The 25,037-nt window shown below is 39.8% G+C and overlaps 1 protein-coding gene across 1 annotated transcript; it reads right to left on the bottom strand.

The window, feature by feature from the left end:
- Nucleotides 1-272: 272 nt before the first annotated feature.
- Nucleotides 273-23,823, bottom strand: jupa (junction plakoglobin a). The gene is made up of 16 exons (XM_042484647.1): nt 23,679-23,823; nt 10,975-11,024; nt 9,997-10,158; nt 9,657-9,898; nt 9,018-9,256; nt 7,147-7,348; nt 6,453-6,597; nt 6,155-6,258; nt 5,253-5,591; nt 4,483-4,635; nt 4,231-4,350; nt 3,983-4,133; nt 2,741-2,862; nt 2,223-2,262; nt 1,363-1,477; nt 273-746 (listed from the first exon to the last, which is right to left on the bottom strand). Exons 2-15 carry the CDS (start codon nt 10,985-10,987, stop codon nt 1,365-1,367), a joined length of 2,145 nt encoding a protein of 714 aa, XP_042340581.1. The 5' UTR covers nt 10,988-11,024; nt 23,679-23,823; the 3' UTR covers nt 273-746; nt 1,363-1,364.
- Between the last annotated feature and the right edge of the window lie 1,214 nt (nt 23,824-25,037).

The raw sequence follows: 25,037 nt of genomic DNA, 5'->3' as shown, positions 1-25,037 counted from the left end.
AAACAATTTCTAAAAACAAACAACCATCTTGTTCACCTACAGCAGATGGCATACAGGAGCGGGGGCAGCCCTACCCTGCCCTCTAACAGGTCTGTCAAAGACCTCCGTTTGTCCTAATTTGTTCACTCCTACTGAATTAGTGCCATGAGAAACAAGGAGCCTGTGTGAACTCTCTTCACTGACTCTTAAATGTTGGGTCATAGAGGGAGAAAGTTGACAGTATATAGTGTCAAAACTACAGCGTAGACAGCAGTGTCTGTTACAAAGGCGTTAAGAAAGAAACAGAGTGGTGAGCAGGTGCAGTGTGCACATTGAGCCACCTCTGGCAGTGTTTTCAACTATTATTCTCTTATTATTTCTTTAACAAAAAAAAAGAAAAGAAGAAGAAGCTACACGATTATCATCACAAAATAAAATCTCTTTGGCATAGAATACCCACCCAAAAGCATAAAACACACACTGACACACTCATGGACACACTCACATGCACGCACGCACACTCTTAAAAGGTTTTCTATCAGAAACCTACAAGCATCATCATCGTTATAATCAGCAAAATTAGGCTATAAAACAAAGTTGAGCCCTATTAAGATTATGAGTCCCGTACTCAGTGATAATTGCATATATTACATTAGGCTGGGAGCAGAGGGAATAATCTCTACTGACAACTATATTCTCTTCTTTGTCCTTGGACGTCCCATGTCACCCCCTCTGCTTCCTTTTCCACCTTCCTTTTTTCTCTGGGTCTTTAAGAAAAGGGAAAACAACATGATGAGAAAAAAGGAAACCCACAGAGCTCATTTCACAAGATCACCAGTTATTATATTGAAGAAAAAAAAAAACATAAAACTTTAAAGTTACCATAAATCAAAAATAGATGTTTAATTAACTTATTTTTTTAATCACATGTTTTGCACTGACCTCATATATACACCAGTATCTGGCCCAAAAATGACCAAAAATGTTGTTTTAGGTATTCTTAATTGTATCTGAAATTAGTCATTTCCCAGAATACAATAAAAATGTAGATGAGTCATCCTGCACTTTGGTGTGTACATAAAATCTGTTATTGGCCGACACACAGGACCTAAGAACTAACTCCTCTTGACTGAACTTTTGAACTTTTGTTATCTTTAAGAGCGAAAAAATCAGCACTGTTGTATCTTGCATCATGTCCTCATTGTTCCTAAGTGTATTTATTATGAATAAATAATACCTTCTTATGTTCTAGTTTATAAAATACATCTAATTTAGTCATCAATAGTGAATGATATTGAAAAAATGGGAGATTTAAGACCAAGTTTTTAGGGGATTTTAATTTTTGAAATAAATCCTGATTGGCAGAGGTTTGTATGTACTGACCGTTAAAAGTCATTTAATTGTCTATCGTAAGGCATGCTGCCTTGGAATTCATCTTGGAAGTCCATGGGAACGTCAGCTGCATACTGTACTGGATAGCTCGGATAAGCATCCATCTCTGCAAGAGAAGACAACATTTTATTTATTTTTTTTACCTGTTACACACTGCATCAACAGATTACTTATCATTTTCCCTTGTCCATTACTTTAGTTACTGCTGTTGATAGTGGCAACAGCAGCACAGAGAATTGTACAAGCTAGTAAAAAAAATAATTTAACATTTCAGGCACATTTTTGGAACACAGTAATCATACAAAGAGAAAAAGCAGAGTCTCTCTGCTCTGAGAGAAGACAGAAATACCAAGGCCATACAAGGAAAAAAGTGAAGGACGGGGATTAAGAGACAGATACAAACACAGATAATGAAACAGCAGGAATGAAAATTTTCTGGACTTGGCAGTGAGGAATATATAGTGATGTAGAGAACAAAGAAAAGGAAGTGACCAGAAGTGAATGAAAGAAAGAACAGTATAATGTGACTTGACCACAAGAAATACATGTGGAAAATGTCAAATTTGTGATTTATTTGAAGAGGGTATGAAAGGAATTAAGATGACTAAAAACCAATGCAGGCTAGGCTTTTGCTGCTTGGGTTTGGAATAACCACAGTGTACTTTTTTTAAACAAGAAAAACTATTTATTTTGCTACCAAATAATGATTGTAAATGGAATCTGTAGGCTGCAGCAGGGAGGAAACCTGTTAGCAGATTACAGCATTTTAACAGAGCGGTCGCTCCCTGCGGTGGAGTGACCCAGTGATGGGGAATGTGCTGCATGTGCACATTTCAGACATAGTTACTCACCATCTTGAAAAGGTCCATCCATAGGGACACTGTTGTGGGCCTGCAGAGGTCACGAGAGGACAAAGGTCAGATAAAGTCAACACCTATATACAGACAGTTTATTAATAGTCCTTAAAGTGTTATTAAAGATTATTTCACAGCTTTGCAGAAAACTTGATTCTGATTTCATCAATTATACAGTTGATTTCTTTAGCAAGTTGATGCGTAATAAGCAGTATAATAAACACAAGTGGGTTATTACTTGATAAACCCCTTTTTAAAATTTAAGACCCTGCTGCTGTCAGGGTGCTGCATTTCCCAATTGGGCTTTATTCCACAATAATAATAGGATGTACATTATCCTGAACTTCCAATGTTAAAGAACCAGTTTCTTAAAAGCTTCACAAAATGTCACTGAAAACTTTAATCAGCAAAAATCAAAGGAGCCGAGACTCGAGAGTTGAGGGTACTTTAAAAAATGTCTACATAAATGATGAATTGTCACAATGTCCTGGCAGTGGAGGGCGCCAGACACTCACCATCTCCCAGGCGGCGGGGTCATTTTTGAACAGAGAGTGTGTGAGCTCCACAGACACTCGCTTCTTGTAGTCTGAGGTCTTATCCTCGGAGATGCGGAAAAGAACAGCTGCAGCGTAAGTAGCTGAGGGGATCAGAATCAGGACGCTGTCAGTAATGTATGTAAACCTTACACTCCTTTATATAATAATAATGTGTGACAACGTGGGTGTATTGAAAGGGGAAACAGATCCAAGACCACATTTTAGTCTAGACTGCACCATATGTTAAAGTTTTTGAGAAAAGTAATACTTTAAGTGCACTTGCCAATCACTGCATGAGTGACTTATTTTCTATTTTCTTTTATAGTACTCCCTGATGCATTATAGATACAGAGCACTCACAGCATCAATTATAAAATACTAACAGCATCTTGTGTTGCATTAACATATGCAGTATCTCTGTATGCTTCGGTTAGTGAGGTTTGTCAAATTCAACCATGGTACTTTCACATGTGAATTTTATATAAGACACATCTTTTAAAGCACCTATGTAGCTCACATGATTTAAACATGATATACACATTAAATAAAAACACATTTTGAACATTTTCACTTGTTGTGACCAACAAGCAGTGTGATGAGGGAATACCACCAAAGGACTTTACGTAAAGGAATAGTTTGATAAACACGTTTTCTCAAGAGTTAGATGAGAGTTAACCGAGAACAGCGTTACTCTATGTACAATAATACCTTTTGTATGATGATTTTGCTTGGTGTATGATGTTCAATCAATATTGCAAAAAAGTACCAAATGCATGATAACTGGACAATTTTGTCACACGAGTATTAGTTGGTTTTAGTCAGCGCTACTTCATTTTAATAATTTCCAAACTTGATCATGATAGCAAAACATGGATCCTACGTCTATGTGATCTCTGCTGCTTAATGTAGTGTTTTTACCGGTTTAAATCAGGGTCTATTTATTTTTGAGAGGAAGAATAATTTGGAGACTGGACCTTTAAACTCCAACACTGCACTATATTTTATGATTGGACTACATGATTTTGATACAGTCTACCATCAGTATGTCATTCTGAAATGCAGTGGAGTAAAAGAGCAAACGTGATCATGTGGAGTGAAGTATCTGGAAACTGCACTTACAGTAAGTACAGCACTTGAGTGAATTGACTTTGTTCCTTTCCACCTAAGACTAAACGCTACATTACAGTAAGTTTATTGCAGTGCATAATCTGGGTGTCCTACCAATGCCCTCGTTGTTGGAGTGCAGCAGGTCCATCAGCGGCGCCGACGCTCCCTCAGCGTCGATGAGCTCAGCTGACTGTTTGTCCAGGGCCAGCTCGCACAGGACCCCCGCCGCCACACGCTTCACGTTGTCCACTGGAGAGTAGAGGAGCTGGAGAGGGTGAGTAAGGAAATTATTAAAACAAACAATCACGGGGAAGTTAATTATCAAAATGAGGAAGCGTGAGAGCCTGAGTTTCCTCGGGTACCTGAACAAACAGAGGAATGGGCTGCATGTTGGCAATCTCTGCTCTATTGACAGGATCTCTTGCCAGGATGTGCAGAGCTCCTGTGGAACCCTCGACGATCTCCTCCATCCTCACTCCATCCTAAGGAGCAGGGTGAAAAGAAGAAATGTTACACAACGATACAGAAATTCAAAAATATTTTACCACTACTAATTTCTGCAGGCTAGTTAAAAAGTGACAATAAGCATCCTTTCAAACAAGCCCCTCAAGAACCTGGTATGTCTGCTGGTTGGATGAAGATTGTTTCTGGGCGTCCTGGTGGGCTCTGCTCAGCAGGGTGACCAGACGGGAGATGACTCCGGCATCCCTCAGAGGGGCCTGGTTCTCTGGGCACAGGGCCAGGTTGCGGATCAGGCCGACTACAGCCTTCAGGCAGGGAAAAGGGAAAAAGACATGGTCATGATACTGTTCACTGTTATCAGTCGGCAACAAAAACAAGGCTGACAAACGACAACTGAACTTCAACCTTGTGTAAATTGAACAAATAAAACAGTTAAAATGAACAGTTTTTCTCCCTACAGCCTGGCCTTGTATAACACACTGTGCCTGCTGTCATATGCATTTCATGCTCTTTCAGGCTGATTGAGGCTCTGGCCTTATGCCGGACCTGCCGTCCCCTCTGTCCATCTGTCTCCCCATTTTCCCCAGTCTCTCTCTTTGGATAAACCCATTAACTCCTCACTATGTTTGTTACAATGTCCTTAGCCTACGTTCCCTCAAACCACTGACTTTCATAAATCCACATCCTAATAGGAAAATATTCATTTCATCTATCTAGACCAAATAAGGGTCAGTGAGAAGATTTTAAGCTTGAGAATGATGTTCAAATATGATTTCAAAGATTGGTTGGATATCATTCTTTGCAAAGGGGAAAACTGCATGGAAACATAAGCAAATATTTAAATTATTTCCAATTTCATATGTTTTAAGTATGTCTTATTGACCATTTTTTGAGCCTAACCTATCCCCCCCCTCCTCTTTACCTTGATGACAGGCCAGTAGTGGGGTTGGTTAAGCAGCTTGACGATGGGGGGGATGCCGTAATGTTTCCTCACAGCATTCTGTGCCACCTCAGCCTGCTGGTGGCGTGATGTCAGGTGGCGCAGAGCACAAATGGCAGGCTCGGTCACATCCTCCTTTTCGCCGGCACGCAATATGGCGTGGATCAGCGCCTCTACGCCATTGCTCTGGGTGACCAGAGTTTTGTTGTAGGCATTGTTGCAAGTAAGGTTTGACAGGATGCCGGTAGAGCAGGTGAGCATGTTGAGGTCCTCTGAGCTGAGCAGGCCCACCAGCATCTGCAGAAGGCTGTCCATACCCTCCTGGAAACAGGAAGAGAGAGATTTCAGAGAGTTCCTCAAGTGCTGGACTATGAGAAATTCACAAATTAAGATTTTCAGTCAGAGGAGAAGAAAAAAGTTAAAGTGAGTGTGGATCACAGACTGTATAAAAAGATGGATTTCCATGTTAGTGACTCGACATGGGCCAAAGTAAATACTCAAAGTACACGTCATATAAATTTTTCCAAAAGGTGGTTGCTGTCATTTGAGGTAGTTCTTATCATGCTGCTGTATGTTTAAGTGTTTGTTGTTTTTTTTTTGATAAGTTTGGTTTTAATTACTTTTTTGATATTATAGAAAGGGGATTTCACAACATGATTGACACTGTGCTGCCCTCGTGTTCAGTGGCACTGCTCATGATGGTTTGGACGGGTTTATGGACAGGAAACTTGACGCTACGGAGATTGCTACAGTTCAGACTCTGGTTCTGAATGACTTTAACAGCACAAATGGCAGCGGCCGTATCCAGTATATTTTGGCTTCACTTTAGCATCGTGGGAACGCGTCGTCCATATTTATATACAGTCTATGGTGTGGACACAGACCTCCTTGGTGGCAGCATCAGACAAGTTTCTGAGCGTCCACAGACAGTTCTGCATCAGACGCTGGCTGGAGCCTGTGAGATGTTTCCCCAGAGCCTGCATCCCACCTACACGAGAACAGAGAAGTTAGATCACTCAGCTCTCAGTACTTTCTCATTAATTCTGCTGTCAAGGAGCGTTGAGGTTGACAAGCAACCATTAGCCACAGTTCAGGCAGCAAAAAGTTGACACACCTGTTCTACTACCTTGTACACACAGACACACACAGTGTGCACTCACACAGAAAAAATATATCACATACCAGCCTCTACAATGGCGGGTTTGTTGCTGGGACACACAGAGAGGACTTTGAGCACACGGCTTGTGGTCCACAGCAGCTTCTCATAGTTGTAGTTTCTCATGATGTGAACTAGACCCTCAGGACCCCCGTTGGACAGGATGATCAGCTGTGAGAGAGAGGCACTGTGTGAACATATGATTTGCATTTGGTGTAAAGATAACTTTCATTTTTTTTAACACTCAGGATTACTGCAGGAATTGAACAATGCCATCAGCAGCGACATCACCAAGCAACCGGATGGAATCTGCATAGTAGCTGCTGATTTTAATCAACTCAACCTTCAACTCCAAAGATGTAGCAGGATCAGGGATAAATGTAATTTCATTTTTTTAAACATTGTTTAAAAAATGACCAATAAATCAGCCTTCTGTCTTCTTTTGTTGAGATCTTACAAAGCTGTAACCTGTCCAGGCACATGAACGCCAGTTAATCCATCATTTTCATGACTCAGCAAACAACCACACCCGTGCCCTCACTGTGCCAGGACCTGAACAACTCTGTTCACATGCCACACCCAAAACAAAACACATGTACGCACAAGCACAGCAACTTGAGCAATCTCAGATTACAATACCTGCTTTGCAGTGCTCCAGCCGTTATGTTACATGCACTGACAATAAAACGCACGCACGCACACACACACACACACACAAACCTTGCTCTCCTGGTTGCCATAGGACAGCAACTGCAGACAGTCTGTGGTGATGGCCAGGAACTTAGGATTGGTCTTCTTCAGCAGGGGAACCATCTTCTGCAGGCCGTCAGCCAGACGCACGGCCATCTTGGCTCCTTCCTGGTGCAGCAGCAGGTTGTGGAGCGTGGTGATGGCATAGAAGAGCACAGACTCCATGGGAGAGCTGAGGGACAAGAACAGGCATGATAAGTGTGAATAAGAATGATAAGGTATGTCCAGTTCCAATAATGTCTTCTCTGTTAGACGACATATCACTTGAAATGCACGGAGTGATTTTAAGTGTTTTTCATTGGACCTAACATATTCCACCTGCCTCATATATCTCTACTTGAGTCTGCGATCTCCCACTTTCTCCATAAAGCCAGTCATAACCAGAGGTTGAGTTAACTGAATATTTCAATCTGTCATTGATCTAATTTTTTTTAACAGTTAAAGAAATATATGGAGGCCAGCTAGCTGGCTAGCTGGCTGTAGTCATCGCATTGGGAGGCTAATCGCAAGATACCATTGCAAGATGTCGCAGCAGCTGAGTTTCCGATGTTTCTTTGCACAGTTAGTGCGTCTTTTCCATTTATTGCCACCTAGCCCTTATAAACACAAAGGTTTAGTGCTGCAAAGCACACCAGAATGACACTTTGTCATTTATCTCATTAATGCATGTAAACTTTCCACTGTGTGAACAGTGTTTACATAACCTCCAAAGTGAGCCACATCTTAACCATGCTCAAACATGCATGCATGCGCAAAATAGGTGCGCTGCTGTAAATAAAAATCACTATACTCCTGCTTATACAGGTAGAATATTCAAGCTTGTCCTGCGCTCTGGACAAGCTGCCCAAATGTCACAGGGCTGAATAAAAACAGAAGACCATTAATGCTCATACCTACTATTAATTTAGAGTCACCAGTTAACCTTTAATTGTTAACTTATTGTTATATTAATTATTAAAAACTAAATATGACAGGCTATTAAAGATATCTCATTATCAATATAAACTGAAATTTTAGTTTTAATTTTCTAATTAAAAATTTGAAAATGAAATGCTATTAAATGTCTTATTGAAAAAATGAAAATGATCAAAAAAATGAAAATCAAATTCTATTAAATATGTCTTACTTTTATTAAAAAATGAAAATTAAATGCTGTTAAATAAGTCTTAATATCATGAGAATGAAAATGAAATGCTATTAAAGGCGTTATAAATGAAAAAAGACAATTAAATGCTATTAAATATGTCTTTTTATCAATGATAAAATGAAAATTCCTTGCTTTTAAATATGTGTTATAATCAATAAAAATGAAAATTAAAGATGTCTAATTTTTATTAAAATCATGAAAATGTAAAGCTATTAAAAATGTCTTATTGACATTTAAAAATTTAAAATTGAAATGATGAGTAATAATAGATAAACAAAATTTTTACATCCCTTTTGGTCTGAATGAAGAACAAGAAAGACAACTGTAAACTCTGGTCAACACATTCCAGAGAAAGTACTAGTTGTGTTAGGAACAATGCAGGTTTCAACTGAACTGCACTGTAAAATACCTAAACATGTCTTAACGCTGTCTGTGTTTGACAAATTTCAAATAGGATTTGATAAGCAAGACCCCAAAACAGCAAAATGAGCCTTAAAATGACAGTGCCAAAAGGTCTAAAACGACTTCAGTGTTTTGGGTCACATTTTCTCTTTCATACTTACACTATGAGAAAGAGGACATTTTTGCAACATATACAAACAACAAGGACAACAATGAGGATCAAAGTCATAAGTGACTAAATTCTAATAACTTCCTCAGTCCATTATCTCTCTTTCTCTTCGTCCAGACATACCTGAGCATGCGGACCAGAGCAGGGATGCCTCCAGACTTAAAGATGGAGAGCAGGCCCTCTCTCTGGTGGGACAGGTTGTGGAGGATGCTGGCTGTCGCCCGTGCTGTCTCCATGTCGCCAGTATTCTGCATTGCCCGCACCACCGCTGCCACCATCTGAGGGGACTGCATAAGCGCACGCCGCGACGCCTCCTTGCGTGTAAGCTGGTTGACAATCTGTGCTGCCTTGCTGACCACCACCTTATGAGAAATGATGGGGGAAAAGTAAGAATTTTTATATGAGCAAAATAAACTTGAAAGTGACTCCACCTGGTTTCAGTGCGACTTCTATATTAGTGTGTCTAATCTAAAATGTGGCGGCTTTCAAAATATTCTGTTTAAAATGAAAAGCAACAACTTCGAAAAGCTGGTATCAGGCTGTGGCATTTTTTCTTGATAAATGACTTTTAGTTGGATTATCAAAATCGAGGAATAATTTGATATACATATTCCCAAAATGGGACAGTTTGCTTTTCATCATGAAGCGCAAAAGTCATACATTTAAGTTGACTAAATTATCTCTTAAGACCCTAACTGATGTATTCAGTAAAAGAAAATTTGACCAGGGAGGGCGGGGGGGGTGCACGGCTGCGTTCATCACCTGGTCTTCATCGTTGAGCAGTTTGGTGAGCTCAGGAATGGCACGTGTGGCCAACTCAGCGTCATCCTGGTAGTTGATCAGATGGATGATGGCTGTCTTGAGCATCTGGGAGGGTTCGGCCAGCCGCTGGACGCTGGTCATCTGGGACGGGTCTGTCTGGGTGGAGGACAGGATGATGTTGCCTGCCTCTGGGAACATTGCTTGCCGCACCCGCATAGCTCTAGTTAGGGTGCTGTCCACCTCTATCGAGAAGTGAGATGATGACAGGTCACATGTAATGAAGGCAAAGTATATAGTATATGTGCATGTCGGCTGGTTTGTCCCTTGCTTGTTGCCTTACCAGGCTGTTCCGTTGTGACAGTGGTGGTCATGGTGTAGTGTTTGGAGATGAACTCGCCATCCTCTTCTCTGACCGTGGGGGCTCCAGATTGGATGCCTGAGTCTAAATTGTACCCCGCCTCCGACCACTGTGCCACCTTCACTATGCCGTCGACCTCACCCACTGCCAAGCACCAAGACAGGAAATGTGGGTCCAAAGTCAAAATAAAGTTTTATGAACATGGATGGAGGGTTTTAAAAAAAATATTTAGGGGTTGTACCACGTCAGTATAATTCGGTCCAATATCAACCAACATTTGGATTTATTGTGTTTTGGATTTATTTTGTGTTTTCCAATTTTTTTTCTCTCCAAAGTGAAGCAGTTTTTTTAACCTTATAGAGGAAACCTTTACAGAAGTAACCTTTAATTGCTGAATGTATTCAGGAAGTGACACGAAAACAATAGTTGGAAGTATGAAAGGTCATGATCAAAAGGTTCAACAGAGTTCTCTACAGGAACTGTTGAATGGGGTGATAAAGACAAAAGTGAACATGAAAATGCACAAATGAAACATCACTAAAAATTTAAAGTTTTCAAAAATGCAGGAAGAGGTTTTTCGATTTTGATTCTTTGCTGCTGTAACCTCATTCTGAAATTTTTCTGTGATACAAACAAATAAAGAAGCAGAAGTGAATCTACCGGTCTCTAAGGCTTATGGTTATTTTCCTGAGCGTACATGTACACATAGAGATATTTGTCTTTTGTTGAAATTAGACCTCACATAAGGCTCAAACTGTAGCTATTCTTAACAGACATTTTGGTTTATAAAAAAAATCAACAGATATTTTTTTCTACACATGAGGAACATTTTACTCCTAAACTCCTGGAAATCACCGTGTAACCAGTTCTGGAAAATAAATGGCAAGTTGTTCAAGTGAAATATGGATTTGAACTCATTAGCCCAAGGGGAATGTCCCAATTAAATATCTTTTTACTTACTTTGCATTGCCATCCTTGCCTCCCGTTATCAAAACAACGATGGAGCAGACCTAAAAAACACACAAAAAAAGACAAAGTCAGGATTTCCAAAATTCCCTCTGTTATAATGATGATGATGATGATGATGATGATGATGATGATGATGATGATAAACTTCACCACACGCCTGCCTCCATTTCAATTAAAGAATTATTATTCCAGTGAGGTCTCTGCTCCCTCACACAAGACTGTCACTCAGTTTTTATATGCAACCAGAGTATGACAGCTCACAAGATGACCCCTCTTCACTCCTCCTGGACGTGCACCCTGCCCTGAAAATGACAACACAAGAGCAGCAGCAGAGGCTCATGGGAGAGGAGGGCAGAGAGACAGCTGTAAGTCAGGAATGCTAGTCAGCCCAAGTGACCTTTAACCCTGGGCCTCCGCCCATACAGCCGTGGGAGCAGCTTGCTGCTGACGCATGGCAATCAGGAACCTGTTAGTCAGGTTTCTCCTCCACCGTGTGAGACTGTGCGCAGACACAGAGCATACTCATTATTACACACTAAACCTCCTAGAACACGCCTGCTTTTACTTTTGTTTGACTTATTGCACGATTTACTAATATTTATTCACAATCTATAACACCTCCTTCCTTTCTGGGTCTTGTTATACATAATCTGACATCTGGAGAAAGATTTTAGTGTTTTATTGTAACAGTGCTGGAGATTGAGTAACTGGCATGCTACTTGTTGGTGCAAGTTTGACCTAAAATCTCTCTTCTTGCTACATTTACTCTGGTATTCAGTCCTCGCAGACATCTTACTGTACTGTGCTTAAATTTTCATGTAGAGCTGCAATGCTTGGTTGAAAGAAAATGCGCACGACTTTCGTGCCATTTTAACAATACAATAGTTTCATTTATTTTTCAAACAAAAATTACAAACAGTTGTTGGTTCCAGCTTCATAAATGTGAGAATTTGCTACTTTTGTTTGTCATTTGTGATAGTGACGAGTCTTTGGGTTTTTGGACTGTTGATTGGGCAAAAGAAGCACATTAAAGATGTCACTTTGTGTTCTGGAAAATTGTGATGAGCATTTTTCACTGTTTTTTTAAACTTCATTGACTAAATGATGAATTGAGTAATTGTGAAAATAATCAGCAGATTAGACCGTATTGAGAATAGTTGTAAATTGCAGCCATACTTTCATATCCATTAACTGCGTACACCTCTGAGGCAAGACAAGACTTTTTGAAAATGTTTATGGGGACAATGCAAAAGCATGTTACTTCCTGTCACAAATATGGGACTATATCTCAAATATTAAATCTAATAAAAATGAACTGTTGCTACTTGTAACTTTTTTTGACAGCCAGGTTCCTTTGCACACAATATCTTCATTTCATCGTCTAATTTGCAAACTTAAACTAAAGACTTAAACAAAGACTATCCTTCTTAAGTCTAGGAAGATCTAGTCTATGTTTGAGTCTTTATTTTGCCTTAAATCAAAAAAGTCTATGAGGACCCAAAATATCCTCTCATTGTCAGTGTGCATGCATGGATGCTCTAGATCTGTCTCTGCAGCCTGAATGTCACCCACCACAAAAACCATCTCCATTAAAAAAAAAAAAAAAATCAGCATTCCTAATAGATGCCGGCCACTGCAAGCAACATATGACCAGCAGTACAATGCATTCACTGTGCTGGTTACAAATGTTTTCAGATGTTTGACTGTGACTGACAGGATTCTTTGCAGAGCACATTGCAGGGTTGCATTATAGATGTAAGAATGTGTTTGCTTATTTCTGCAGGCACTACACTGAGGACACTGGGGAGGCTCTACACAAAGCAAAATCAAGAAACAAAGACTTAAATAGACCAAAAAAATGGAAGAGATTGCCATCCTTGAAAACCTTTTATATAACTGCTAACACGATCCCATGCATTAAGCAACTACATTTATCTTATGTCTTTACTACTAATAAAACAAGTCCAGGCTAAAAGCATTAATCCCAAGCGGCTGTGTTGGCACAACATAAGATACAAAATTACCAATTTTACCTCTGCTTATATTCAAATTCACAGACATTCACACTTGCACAACTTTAGAGTGTAGTGAGTACTGTAATCAGAATTGATTTATGGGTTTGGAGGAAAGGAATTTGTCCAAAGATGAACTGCTTTGTCTGTGTGCCTCACACTTGAGCTGATGTAAAACGCCACTCCCTCGTCGTTTTTGCCCTCTGACTTTGCATAAGGATGTGTCGTGTTATTCCCTCAGCCGACCCAGCCCACTTTTTCTCCCCCAGGCTTCATACTGTGCGTGTTTACGGGTGTGTAGTCGTAGCTTCTGCAGGGTTTTTTTTCCCTTCATACAAACTGGAATGAAAAAAGCTGACAATAGCGTGTGCAGTGCATGTTCCTCATTAGGTTTCTCTAGCTAGTCACTCACGTGCAGGTCCCCGGTTGTTTCTTTTTGTCTTGTATGTGTTACTATCGATATGCATTCGCTGAAAATATGTTCACCTGTGCCTGCTGTTCTCGTAAGGTCCCAACATGTTTCTCTGTATCACTCTCACCTTCACTGGAAGCAGCAGCGCAGCGAGTTTCAGCTATAGTCTGGCACAAGATCCTGCAGGACCAGGCCCCAGAGGACTGTCTGTGCTTGCAGCCACATGCTATCTTACAGTTAATGCACCTTCTCATAAGACAGAAACTATGCTTGCAGTCACCTTGTATTCCTAAAATTCTAACTAAAGGTGTGGCCTCTTTTTAAACACAAGCATGAGAGCTTGTTTGTCAAGACTTCATGCAGCTACTGGTTATCTATTCATTCATCAATAAAGCAAAAAAAACAAAAAAAACAGACACACTCTAGATTTAAGTTCTGCATCTTACAAAGGCTTTAAGAAAAACAACAAAAGACATTTTTATTGATTTACAGCTGAGGGCACAGATGCAGCTGATATAAAACAAAGCTTAAGTGAATTTTGGTTTCATGCAAAACTACAACTTGTACACCATGTCCGCACAGAACTTTCCTGTTCTCTGTAAATCAGGGTCAGTGTTTGTGTAGTCTTTGTTTTCCTGGGTGAGGCACCGGGTTCAGCCAACTGTTGCAATGTTGCGACACGCCCCGCGTATCGCCTAGGTAACCGAAACTCTGGTCAGGCACAGTGGGGGCTTTATCCGCTGACCCATCTGATGTTTGAAGCTATGCTCACTTGTTTGCAGATAAGCGCTGTTCCCTCTTGGGTTTTCTCATAATTTTGTTGTTTATTTTCCCTCCCCACAATGCCCACGACTGTAGTGCCAGCCAAGAAACACTAAGAAAATGAAAGTTTTGATTTAAAATACTATACAGCAAAGTACAAACTAAAGCTGAGCAAAAACTTTTCTATTGTTGCACATTATGGTGAGAGTAAGACTGAGTATCAAAGCTTATCTGTGGGGCCCGTCCCTGTTGTTCAGTGCTGACTAAAAACTGCTGGTCATATTGTGTACTTCTGACTGGACTTTGCTCTCTTCCAGTTAATGAATGATGCATCCTTTCGCTCTCACTGTACCATGCTCCACCATCATCTTTACCACCACTATCCATCCACCCACATAAACACGTATTAACAAGGAAGCCACACTTTTTACTCAGTGAACCACGTCTTACACCCATCCCTTCCTGCTATCTTATTGAGCAACAGCCTCTGTGGATGATTTTAGGGAGCTCCTTCCTAAAAAAAACAAACAAAAAAACTGCACAGTAAAACCAGGAATGTGTATCAGTGAAAGCTGCCAGTTGCATCAGAAAAGCAGAGATGGATACCACAAGCACCCGATGTTGAAATGCTGGTGTGACATTCCTCACTAGCATAGTGCATTCAATCTGTCCTGTGTCCCCACGTAAATCTTGTGCGCACTTTTTCACACTAAACTTCTCACTGACTCACCAACATTGCTGAAACTAACATATTATGAAGATAAGGTTACTGTGACAATGCATGAGTAACGGCTCTCAATCATGAGAACAGGTTGACTCTCCTGGCTCCCCCACAGGCATGTCAGACAGGGAGTGTCTCCCCAGCAGTGACAGGCTCTCTATAAGGGTGTGGCAGCAGAGTGCATGTGGGTGTATGAGTGAACTGGGCGAGGCTGAATACACCTAATAGCTAGAGGGAATAAACTGTAAATTCTGATGTTTTCATTCTCCTCAGTATATCATCCCAATAATTATTAAGTTATGCAGTTACAAACTCAGTATCAAACCGAAAAGCATTTTCAGACTTGGCCATCGCTGGCCTAAGCTCCTCTTTGCAGCACAGCAGGAGTGAATCAGGTCAGGGAAGAGGCCCAGGGGGCTGAAGATGTACTCTGGTCATATTCCAGAGTGGCTCCTAACATACATTTCAGAGTTTGCAGTGATTTGTTATTTACCCTCATGTCTGTTTGGCAGGCAGGGAGTGTAAATAACATTGCCAGGCTTTTTGCTGTGCACTCTGCTGGGATTTTAGCTACATGCCTACTTGAGAAGATGAAGCTCACAAATTAATGTCAAGTTTATAGGAATAGTTTGACATTTTGTGAAATACGCTTTCTCGCCTGAATGCCAAGAATTAGACATCAGTCTGGCATCAGTCTTTTCAACTCTCAGTTAAATATGACGCCAAGCTAGTTAGCTTAGCTTAGCATAAAGAGCAGAATAAGGTACCCTGGCCCTGGCCAGTGATAACAAAATAAACCTTTCAGCACCTCTAAATCTCACTAACCAACACATTAAATCCTGTTTGTTCCATACGAAAACTAAAATGATAAAACAATAGTAAATAGTCCTGCACATAATCTGACTGGCTCCAGAAGTGAGTCAATCCCCAAATAACCTCATGCTGAAATGGCCAACTTCACTGAAGAAAAACATCTTTATCTCACAGTAATAGAAACAGTTTTGTTAATTAACAACAACTGTTTGGGGGTTAATTTTCATATAACTCACATGTTAGCTATTAAGGCTTGAAATTATGCATAATTAAGGGTGTGGCTGCTTTAAGTGACAGGTGGGTGCGGCCGTTGACAAGGTGCTGCCGCAGTGAGAGCATTGGTTAGGTAACACAACCATTCCATGGGCCCAGATTCAGAGTAAAGGCGTAGCCGTAGCTGTTGCTATTTCAGTGTTTTTTTTAGTTGAGTTCAGTTTCAGTTAACATTTTAAGTTCTAACATTTGTGGAGCCTAAAAAAAGTCTAGAGTTTAGTTGAAAGATACTATAAGATGCTCCAAAGATTTGTATGTTGTTTATCCAGAAAGTACATTTGTTTTAATGGTTCCAAGTCTGTTTTTTTTTGCTGGCAAAAATGAGCATTACTGTTATCATAGTTAACCATAAATAAATTCATCGTGCTAGCCAAGCTAGCAGCTAGTGTTTGGGTTATCTCCACTCTTTCGTCCATATTTTCACTTCTGGCTCCAAAAATCTAAGATGGCAATGGCTAAAATGCCAAACTCGGTGCTTCAAAACAAGAGTCTACAAAACCAGTGGGTGACATGACGGAAGATGTGCCAATTATTTTATACAGCCAGTTTCATATTTAGCGTACAGACACGAGAATGGTTTCAATGTTCTCATTGAACTCTTGGCAGGACAAATGTTGATCTTTTACTGTAAAACACCCTAAAAAAACATTTATATTTTGTTTACAGGAATCTCACAGTGTCATGGTTGTTGGAACATTCTGGCTTCGTTTTTCAAAACTTGAACTCATCTGGTGGTCAGTGAAATCTAACAGGCCTGCTAATGTCATGTTTAGGCTGACATGCAAATAAAGCAGATTACCACACATCTGTAAAGCTTACTGCACCATCTGCACAGATCAGCTATTTGACATCATATAGGCTGCCCCCACACGCACACACCCTTTCACATATACATCCCCTGACATGCAACACACACTCCTCTTACTATTTACCATTTCCCATATGACTTTAACACAACAACCTGCACTCCCAATCCTCCTGACACAGTAAATGGCCAGTGCTGCCAGCTGAGCCTCCAGAGTAGACAGTTATGCTCACTGCATCCCGTCTCTGCAGAGTTGGGGTTCAACTGTCCCAATGGGATACAGCTTAACACCCCCACCGACCTTCCTGGTCCCCAAACCATGCATCCCTTATCCCCCAACCACCCAACAATAGCTGTTATGACACTGTAATGGAGGCAGCAGGGGCTAACTGGATCGCTGTTTGTTATAAATCAATAAGAGAGGATGTGAAGCGGTGCACGGCTAATGGATTTATTGTGGTGGGTGACAGGAAGTGATGGTCAACATTATCTGACTCACCAGCTGCTGGGCTGTGTCTGGTCAGAGAGGGGAAGTTTATCAGGAGAAGCTGAGCTTTCATAACCATTCCTGCGTACTGAAGACGCAAAACTATGATGAAAAACTACTGTGGGCTGTATCACGTCATGCGCTAAAAGGAAGAACGCAGCTTCAAGTCCGCATTTTAAGTACGGGATTTGTCAATTGAATGTAACAGACAGTTGATGAAATCCAGATCATAACAACGCAAGTGTGCCAAGAACCCACGGAGAAAGTACAGACAACGAGATACTGCTGGTTTGCAACACACAAACTGAATCCATCTAAATGTGACAGATGCAGCACAGCGCGCTCCTCTTCCTTGCCTGAGCTGGAAACATTCCCAACAACACAAATGAATGAATAAAATAAGCAGCAGAAGGGATAATGACCCTAGATCTGTCAGTTGATTCACTGCAGCTACTGTAATGACTTGAATTAAGCCAGTGGATGCAGTATGGTGGCTGCAAACTGGTGTGGCTGTTTATTCCCAGTAGTAGGATCTCGCTGTGAATCAAAGGAAATGTGAGCTGTCTCAGAGGAGGTGCCTGAGTGCAGAGCGGGATCAGATTCCACAGAGCCGATAAAGAAGGAGGGAATGAGTAAAAAAGGGTGTGACAATAATCCCTAATTTGAAAGGCCCACAACAAAGTTCACAAAACTGTCCAGTGCATATCAGACACTGTGGGAGGGACAGACCAAAGATGTCCAAAGATTGTCATTCATATCAGAAGAACCATACATCATAAATACATCATCTTGCACATACTTGCTCTACTGTGAACTTCTGCACATGCACTGCTTTATTTTTCTGCACAAAACTGTGCACCTTATTCGGAAACAGCTATTTTATACAAATTTGTCATGTTATCACACTAAAAGTCTCTTTGCCATATTTTATTGTACTTTTTCTATTCTATATTCATGCTGCAGTACTTTGCCTTTTCTTTCTTTCTTTTTTTAAAAAATCTTATTATGTTTGTATGTTGCATGTTACAACAACTCAAAGCAAATCCCTTGGAACTGAAAATCTACATGGTAATAAATCCTTTTCTAAATTCTGATTATAAAGATACAGGGGAATCAAATGACTATATTTCAATTTACTTAAAAACAATCTGAACATGTGATGCCCAGTTACTTAAAGTCGGTGTTTTTAGGGGAATGATTTTGTTTTTGGACCTACAGTAACAGGATGTCTCCATGTTGTTTGGTTGACGGTAGGAAGGAAGAGGATGAACTAAGTCTCTGATACTGCACAGAGAGCCTCTGTGTTACTTTTGTTTGGGGTAGAGAGGAAAAGAGTAGCCGCATTGTCCCATTGACTGCTGTCACAGTGAAAAGGAAACCGGGTCTCAAGTGTCCCTGCTGGATGCAACCAAAAAGTCTAATGCACATCAAGATGGCTCCATGTGTTTGCTGGCCAAGTTTGGTGGCCAAAGCTGCATCCAAAGCCCTGTTTAAAGACCTGACAGGGAGTTTTTTTTCTTGAACTGCCACTGCTACTCATCGGTGTGCGGCTGAGTGCTGAGGCGATGTGACAGATGATTAATTTTTCAGGGAGATTAGAGGCACGAGGGAGTGGGAGGGGGGTGCTTTGAAGAGCAGGGCAAAAGTCTGAAGGGACTCCTAAAGAATACAGCGCTCGGCTGGAACCGGCTCAACTTCACAGTTTGTTCTATTACCACAACCAAAACACATAAAATCTAAATATTTGAAGAGTGAAAGCTAGCATCATGAAAAATTAAGTGGCTTATTCTAACAGTAAATTGTTTCCTACACTGCAGTTATCTTGATGAAAACCTCCAAAATGTCAACTTTTTGCAAAGAAGGAATGAAAAAGGAGGAGTGGCAGCCTTGATTGTCTAAAACACCCATGCATTTTTCAGTTCATCCAGTGTTTTATAAAGTATGCACAGGCCTCAGGGTTGCACAACTCTCTCAAAGCAAAACAGCACGATATCCTTCAAAAGCAGCGAAACAAATCAAACAACTGAAAAACTGAGTTATGAGATTTTCACTCAACAGTGACGATATGAGAAATTAACTTCCTTGTTGCGATGTTGATGCTCTCCATGTTGCAAACTTCCCTGGTGATTAGTTTTCTGTTTCAACCACACCCTTGCTGTCCTCACTTTCCTCAACCTCGCAAAGAAGTGTAATTATGGGACAGGGAGGGAGGAGGAGGAGCAAAACAGACACCCCAGGACTCATCAGAGTCACTATGCTGAGAAGTACAGATCAGCCAAATCATCCAACTGTGAAAACTTTCTCTTTTGAGTCAGTGCTGGATTCCAGTTCCCTCCCTCCCTGCTCGGATACACAGTCAGTAATGAAAAAATGATCAAACATAATGTATTCATGACTAAAACAGTTAGGTTCAGCTATTTCCAGCACGCTGTTAGACTGACGCAGGAGTGTTTTGAAATCTGGCAGACGTTCATACAGCTTTAAAGTGCAAGTGATGGGCAGAAACAGCCATTAGGCCTTTGACATTTTAAGTAAGGGACATTTTCTTGTCCTCGTTTTATCCGACTAAGAGAACTGTTGAAGGTAAATAATTAATTTTGGTGACTGTCATGGGTAGGGTTCAGCTGGGCAGTGTCAGCGTGACTTGCTCAGCATTACACCATGCTCAGCTAGAAGCTTCTGATTTTAGTTTTTGTCAGTGACAGCAGAAATCTTTCACGTGAATGGTTTTCGGATGACACTGCCAATTATTTAATTACCGTATTCATCCTAAACAAAAGGACTCAAAATTCTTTGGCTTGATTAAATTAACCCCTTCTCTGGAAATCTAGCTGCACCTGCCTGATTTACCAAACGTAGGTCTGAGCACTATATTTATTTATTTATTTGTTTATTTGACATGGACATACAGTATCATTGATGCCGTAACATTCAGACATGCTCAAGTCCCAGATGCACTGCTTTGAGTGTTTATAGCAAAATGCTAATTTGTAACACCTGTCTATGAGAGGCTTTTAGAAATTACAAATTAAAATACAGAGTAAGAAGAAGAAGAAAAAAATAAAAGAAATATAGGTCATTACAAATACAATATAATTATACATGGTAATGTACAGATATAAAAAGGCTGTGTGAGGAATATCAGTATTAAAATCAATATCTTGATATGAGATTAGACTGTCTAAGATTTTGTATATCATAATATTGTAACTGTGATCTTTTCTGGGTTTTAGAGGCTGCATTACAGTAAAGTGGTGCAATTTACCAGACTTAACAGACTGTTCTGTTTTTTAATTTGTATTTACCTACTTAGTCTGTATGTCTACATTACTGATGATTACGTATCAAACATTTCATTGTGTAAATAATTTCTAAATACACCAATAGTTATCCCTGGAATATCAATACTGAGGCACAAAAAAATAGTGTTATTTGATTTTCTCCATATTGCCCAGCGCTAGAAAGTAAAGCCACATTGTTTTGTAAGAGATAATAGGCCAAATGATAATATTGAAACACTGGGTGTATGGGCACCTACAGGCTTTAATGACAGTATCATCTAATGACGAGCTCAGCAATATGGCTTAAAAATAATATAATATTGCGGTACTTTAGGCTATATTTCGATACACAATATATATCTCGATATTTTTAAATCACCTCTAAAATACTGTAGGCTACTGAAATACAAATGACATGACAAATTACACTCAGTGTCCGCATTGTGCACATTTTATACAGTATATCCCAACAACAAGCCGTGACACACCGATATATCACCCGCCCCATGTGGAAGTTCAACCTGCGGAGAATTCTGATGTTATCACACCACCTTCCCTTTGACTTCAACCACAAAGAGCCCTGCCGTAGCTGATGGGAAACTTTATCTCTCAGTGTAACCCCTCTCCATGGGAACAGTAAAACACAGAGACAGGGTGCTAATGCAAACACAGAGCAGGTCGTACGACGTGTGCGCTGAGTGGCTGTAACTGAGCCCCTGGAAAGTACTCAGTAAGGCACCACCGAGTACAAAACAGAGACGAGGGAAGACAGTGAAAAAGAAATCATTGATGCTAAACAAAGAGGTAAGGATATATGCCATACAGTAATCCCCTTTGCAAAGTGTAGACCTATTTATATGCTGAAGGATCTCTTGGCCTCTTGCTCTGCTAATGTAGGACAGTATCAGGGAATTAAGCCGGCGGGGCGTGGTGACACAGACCCAGGCCAAGCTCTGTGGAGGCCTGACTGGCAGAAAGCATTGGCACGCTGTTCTATTCAACCTGACACACATTCAACACACTCAGCTGGACGCATTAGTGTAGAAACAAGTTGGATGCAACAAACTTGTATAGGGCTTTTCTTGGCGCTTTTTGGTGGTGTTACTGATAATTCGAACAAGACAAAAGGTAATGTGAGCCAGTGTTTAATGGTCCAAGAGAGAGAAAAGCTGTTTAACTTCTAATTCCAATGTGACCCATGTCAAATTTGACTCTAACAGATATTAAAGTTGGCATTGGGGGGACATTGCAAATGACTTAAGAAGAAAGCGGATAAGATAAAAGTAATTTAAAATGGGCGCCAATTTCTGTGGATTTACTCATGAAATGTAATAAAAGAAATTTGTGCTCCTGAAGGTCACTAAGCAGGATTAAAAAACTGCTGTCCCGTCAAGTCTGGAGCATCTGCAAACTAATATAATGACATCATGGAAGATTTGGCAACACCTGGAGACATCACTTCTGGTATGAACAGCTGTGTGGGAGTGGATTGGTGCTACTGCAACAGTAACTCATTTTAAGAGTATGATCAAATGATACATTATTCACTGTCATACATTACAGATGTGTGTGAACAGGAACTTACTCCCCCATGCACAATTAGCTCATTGTATTATTTACTGCTGTCTGAGCTCAGATATCTGAATTAAAGACTGCAACAAACAATTGTTTTCATTATGAATGAATCTACTAATTAAGTTCTTGATTAATTTTTGGTCCGTAAGATGTCAGGAAACTGTGCGTGTGACATCTTTATCTTACTTATTTTGTCTCACCAAAAGTAGAAAATAGGGCTGAGCGATAGAAAGACAATCAAACATCATGATATTTTTGATCAAATACCTCCATATCTATATTGCAACATTATCGTAGGGTTGACTATTGGTGCTTTTACAAAAACAAAATGTGATTTTTGATAAATAATCATTGTTATGTTGATAAAATGAAAAAGTGCATAAAGGCAAACAATACTAAAAAACTAAACTAAAAAATATCACAAGTTAAGAAAATGACATTACTTGACTGTAATACAGCTTTTGAAACTTGGAAACAATAACACCTACATTATTACGATATCCAAATTCTTAAATGTTATCTATTCTCATCACGATATTGATAAAACCAATATATTGCCAAGCCCTCATTGACATTCTGAATTAAATTGCTAGTCAATTTCTTGATGAATCATTGATGCCGGTGACATCTTTTGTTTTGTCCAACAGAAACAGAATATGTTTAATACAGAATCCAAAGATATTTTGCTTGTAATTGTAGACGACAAATAAATAGGTAAAATAAACTTAAAACTTCATACCAGACTAGTTGAGCAATACAAATCAGTACATTATTTGAGCAACTTTACTTTCAAAATACTTGAAAGATGAAATGGTTGTAAGAAAAATGGCTCTGATCAATTTACTATGGATTGGCGAATCAATCAATCGCCTAAGCCTCTGTTCAAAATTATATTCAGAAGTTAACTGAAACGATAAATGCTTCGTCCATAAACATAGAGATGCTGAGTTATGTGTGAGAATATCACTCTGACAACAATTCTGTAACCTCTTACTTCATGTCTTATAATAGAAACATATTGTCTACATCTGCTAAATGTTTGGCAACAGCCTCTTTCTCTTCACCTGCCTCTCTCGCACGCGGACACACATACACACGCGCGCGCACACTTGGACACCACAAATGACGCTGTGGGACTCTATTGACAAGTGACGTCAAGTTGAAAGATCGATACAGGGGCCAAAACATCGTCATAATTTTGCAGGAATTGATACTTGACACTTTAGGCAGTAAAAAAAAAAGCACTTGTTCACTGCAAGAAAGCAAACTTTTAGGGCCTGAAGAGCTCGCGCATTACACCGACACAGAAGGCAGTTGCCAGCTTGTGGCATGCGGAAATGAACTCAAAATACAAAATTGGATTTGCATCCAGGTGGGAAAATGTTAAAAAATGCAACCAAGCGTCGCCCCACTAGAACTAAAACACTTAAATAGAAAGAAGGACGGATCTTTTACACGGAAAAACACTTTTAAAAACAAACACGTCGGCGACAAAGACAAAACGAGCATTTGGAGAAAGTTCAGCGTTCAAACATGCTGTGAATCTTATCTTACCTGTCGAAACACACGGAAGCGTCTGAGTTTATTCCAGATCAACGTTGTTTTCTTCGAGAAGAAACAATTGTCTGTATTTTCTCCCCACTTCACTCCACTCTCTCTGCTGCTGCCGCTGCTGCTGCTGGCCAACAGTCCTCTGCACAAAAATGAGTAAAAGAAGCGTCACCTCAGCCCAGACTCCGCCTCCCTCCACACCGACCCCACCCTGCCACAGTCAGCTCCGCACACTGGGAGAGGCGAGACTGCGTGTTTTATTATTGGGAACTGGAGTCAATAAAATAATCACCAAACTGAAGTTTACTTATAGAGAAACGCCTTAGGCAATTTTTGTTATTGCATTATTGTAAACTAATAATAATAATAATAATAATAATAATAATAATAATAATAATAATTAATAATAATAATAATGATAATAATAATAATAATAATAATAATAATAATAATAATAATAATGATAATAATAATAAATAATAATAATGTTTATCACAGAGGACCGTGCTATAGGTTTATGACAGCCTACTACAAAAGTAAAAACATCATGAAAAACCTTTTATACATATGCATATAGAGTTACATTATTTTAAACTATATAGCCAATAATACCACATACTATGTACTAGGCTTGTATATAATACATCTACACACAGCAGCCCAGCGCATAAGAACAAAGTGCAAAGTTTAAATTTGATTGGGCCGACACTGACAAAACAGTTAGACCTATTCTAAATATGTAACAGTAGATAACACAATACAATTAAATTGTAATAAAACCTTTAAGTGGATCACGCAGCTGATATTGCTCATACTTTTAGTATTATGTTCGTGTTTTCATTCGTTTTGTCGTTGTAAAGAGACAACAGCAACGTCCTTTGGTGCACCTGTATGAGGACTCAGCCACACCCTGATTACAACACGAAACTATGAGACAACATGAGTCACTGCAGCCGGGAAGCGATACTCTGTCAGAGGGGGGCTGCCTACGCTGTTTACAGAGAAACAATTACAATGAATTATATGCGTTTATGTCATATGTTTGACACAATCTTCCCTTTTCTGCATTGTCTGACAACAGTTTCTTTGGAGGTATTGGTGGGGTGAGAGAGATGGGGGGGTGGAGATTTTTATGTCATGACTTAGTTCCTACCTTGATATTTTAAGTATTTGTGTTACATAAAGCTCTTAAAAGATCTCATAATTAACAAAACTTAAAAGATAACGACTAGCCTCCAGCTGCAACTAACAATTATTTTTAATATCAATAAATCTGCTATTTATTTTCTCTATTAATTAGTTTAAGTATATAACATGTCTGAAAATGCAGAGCATTTTCCATATCAATTATACTTAACCCAA

Source organism: Plectropomus leopardus, chromosome 4, assembly GCF_008729295.1.
Source record: "Plectropomus leopardus isolate mb chromosome 4, YSFRI_Pleo_2.0, whole genome shotgun sequence".
In the NCBI taxonomy this organism is placed as follows: Eukaryota; Metazoa; Chordata; class Actinopteri; order Perciformes; family Serranidae; genus Plectropomus; species Plectropomus leopardus.
Note: the sequence above shows the minus strand (reverse complement) of the source record. Positions and strands in the feature narration are given on the sequence as shown.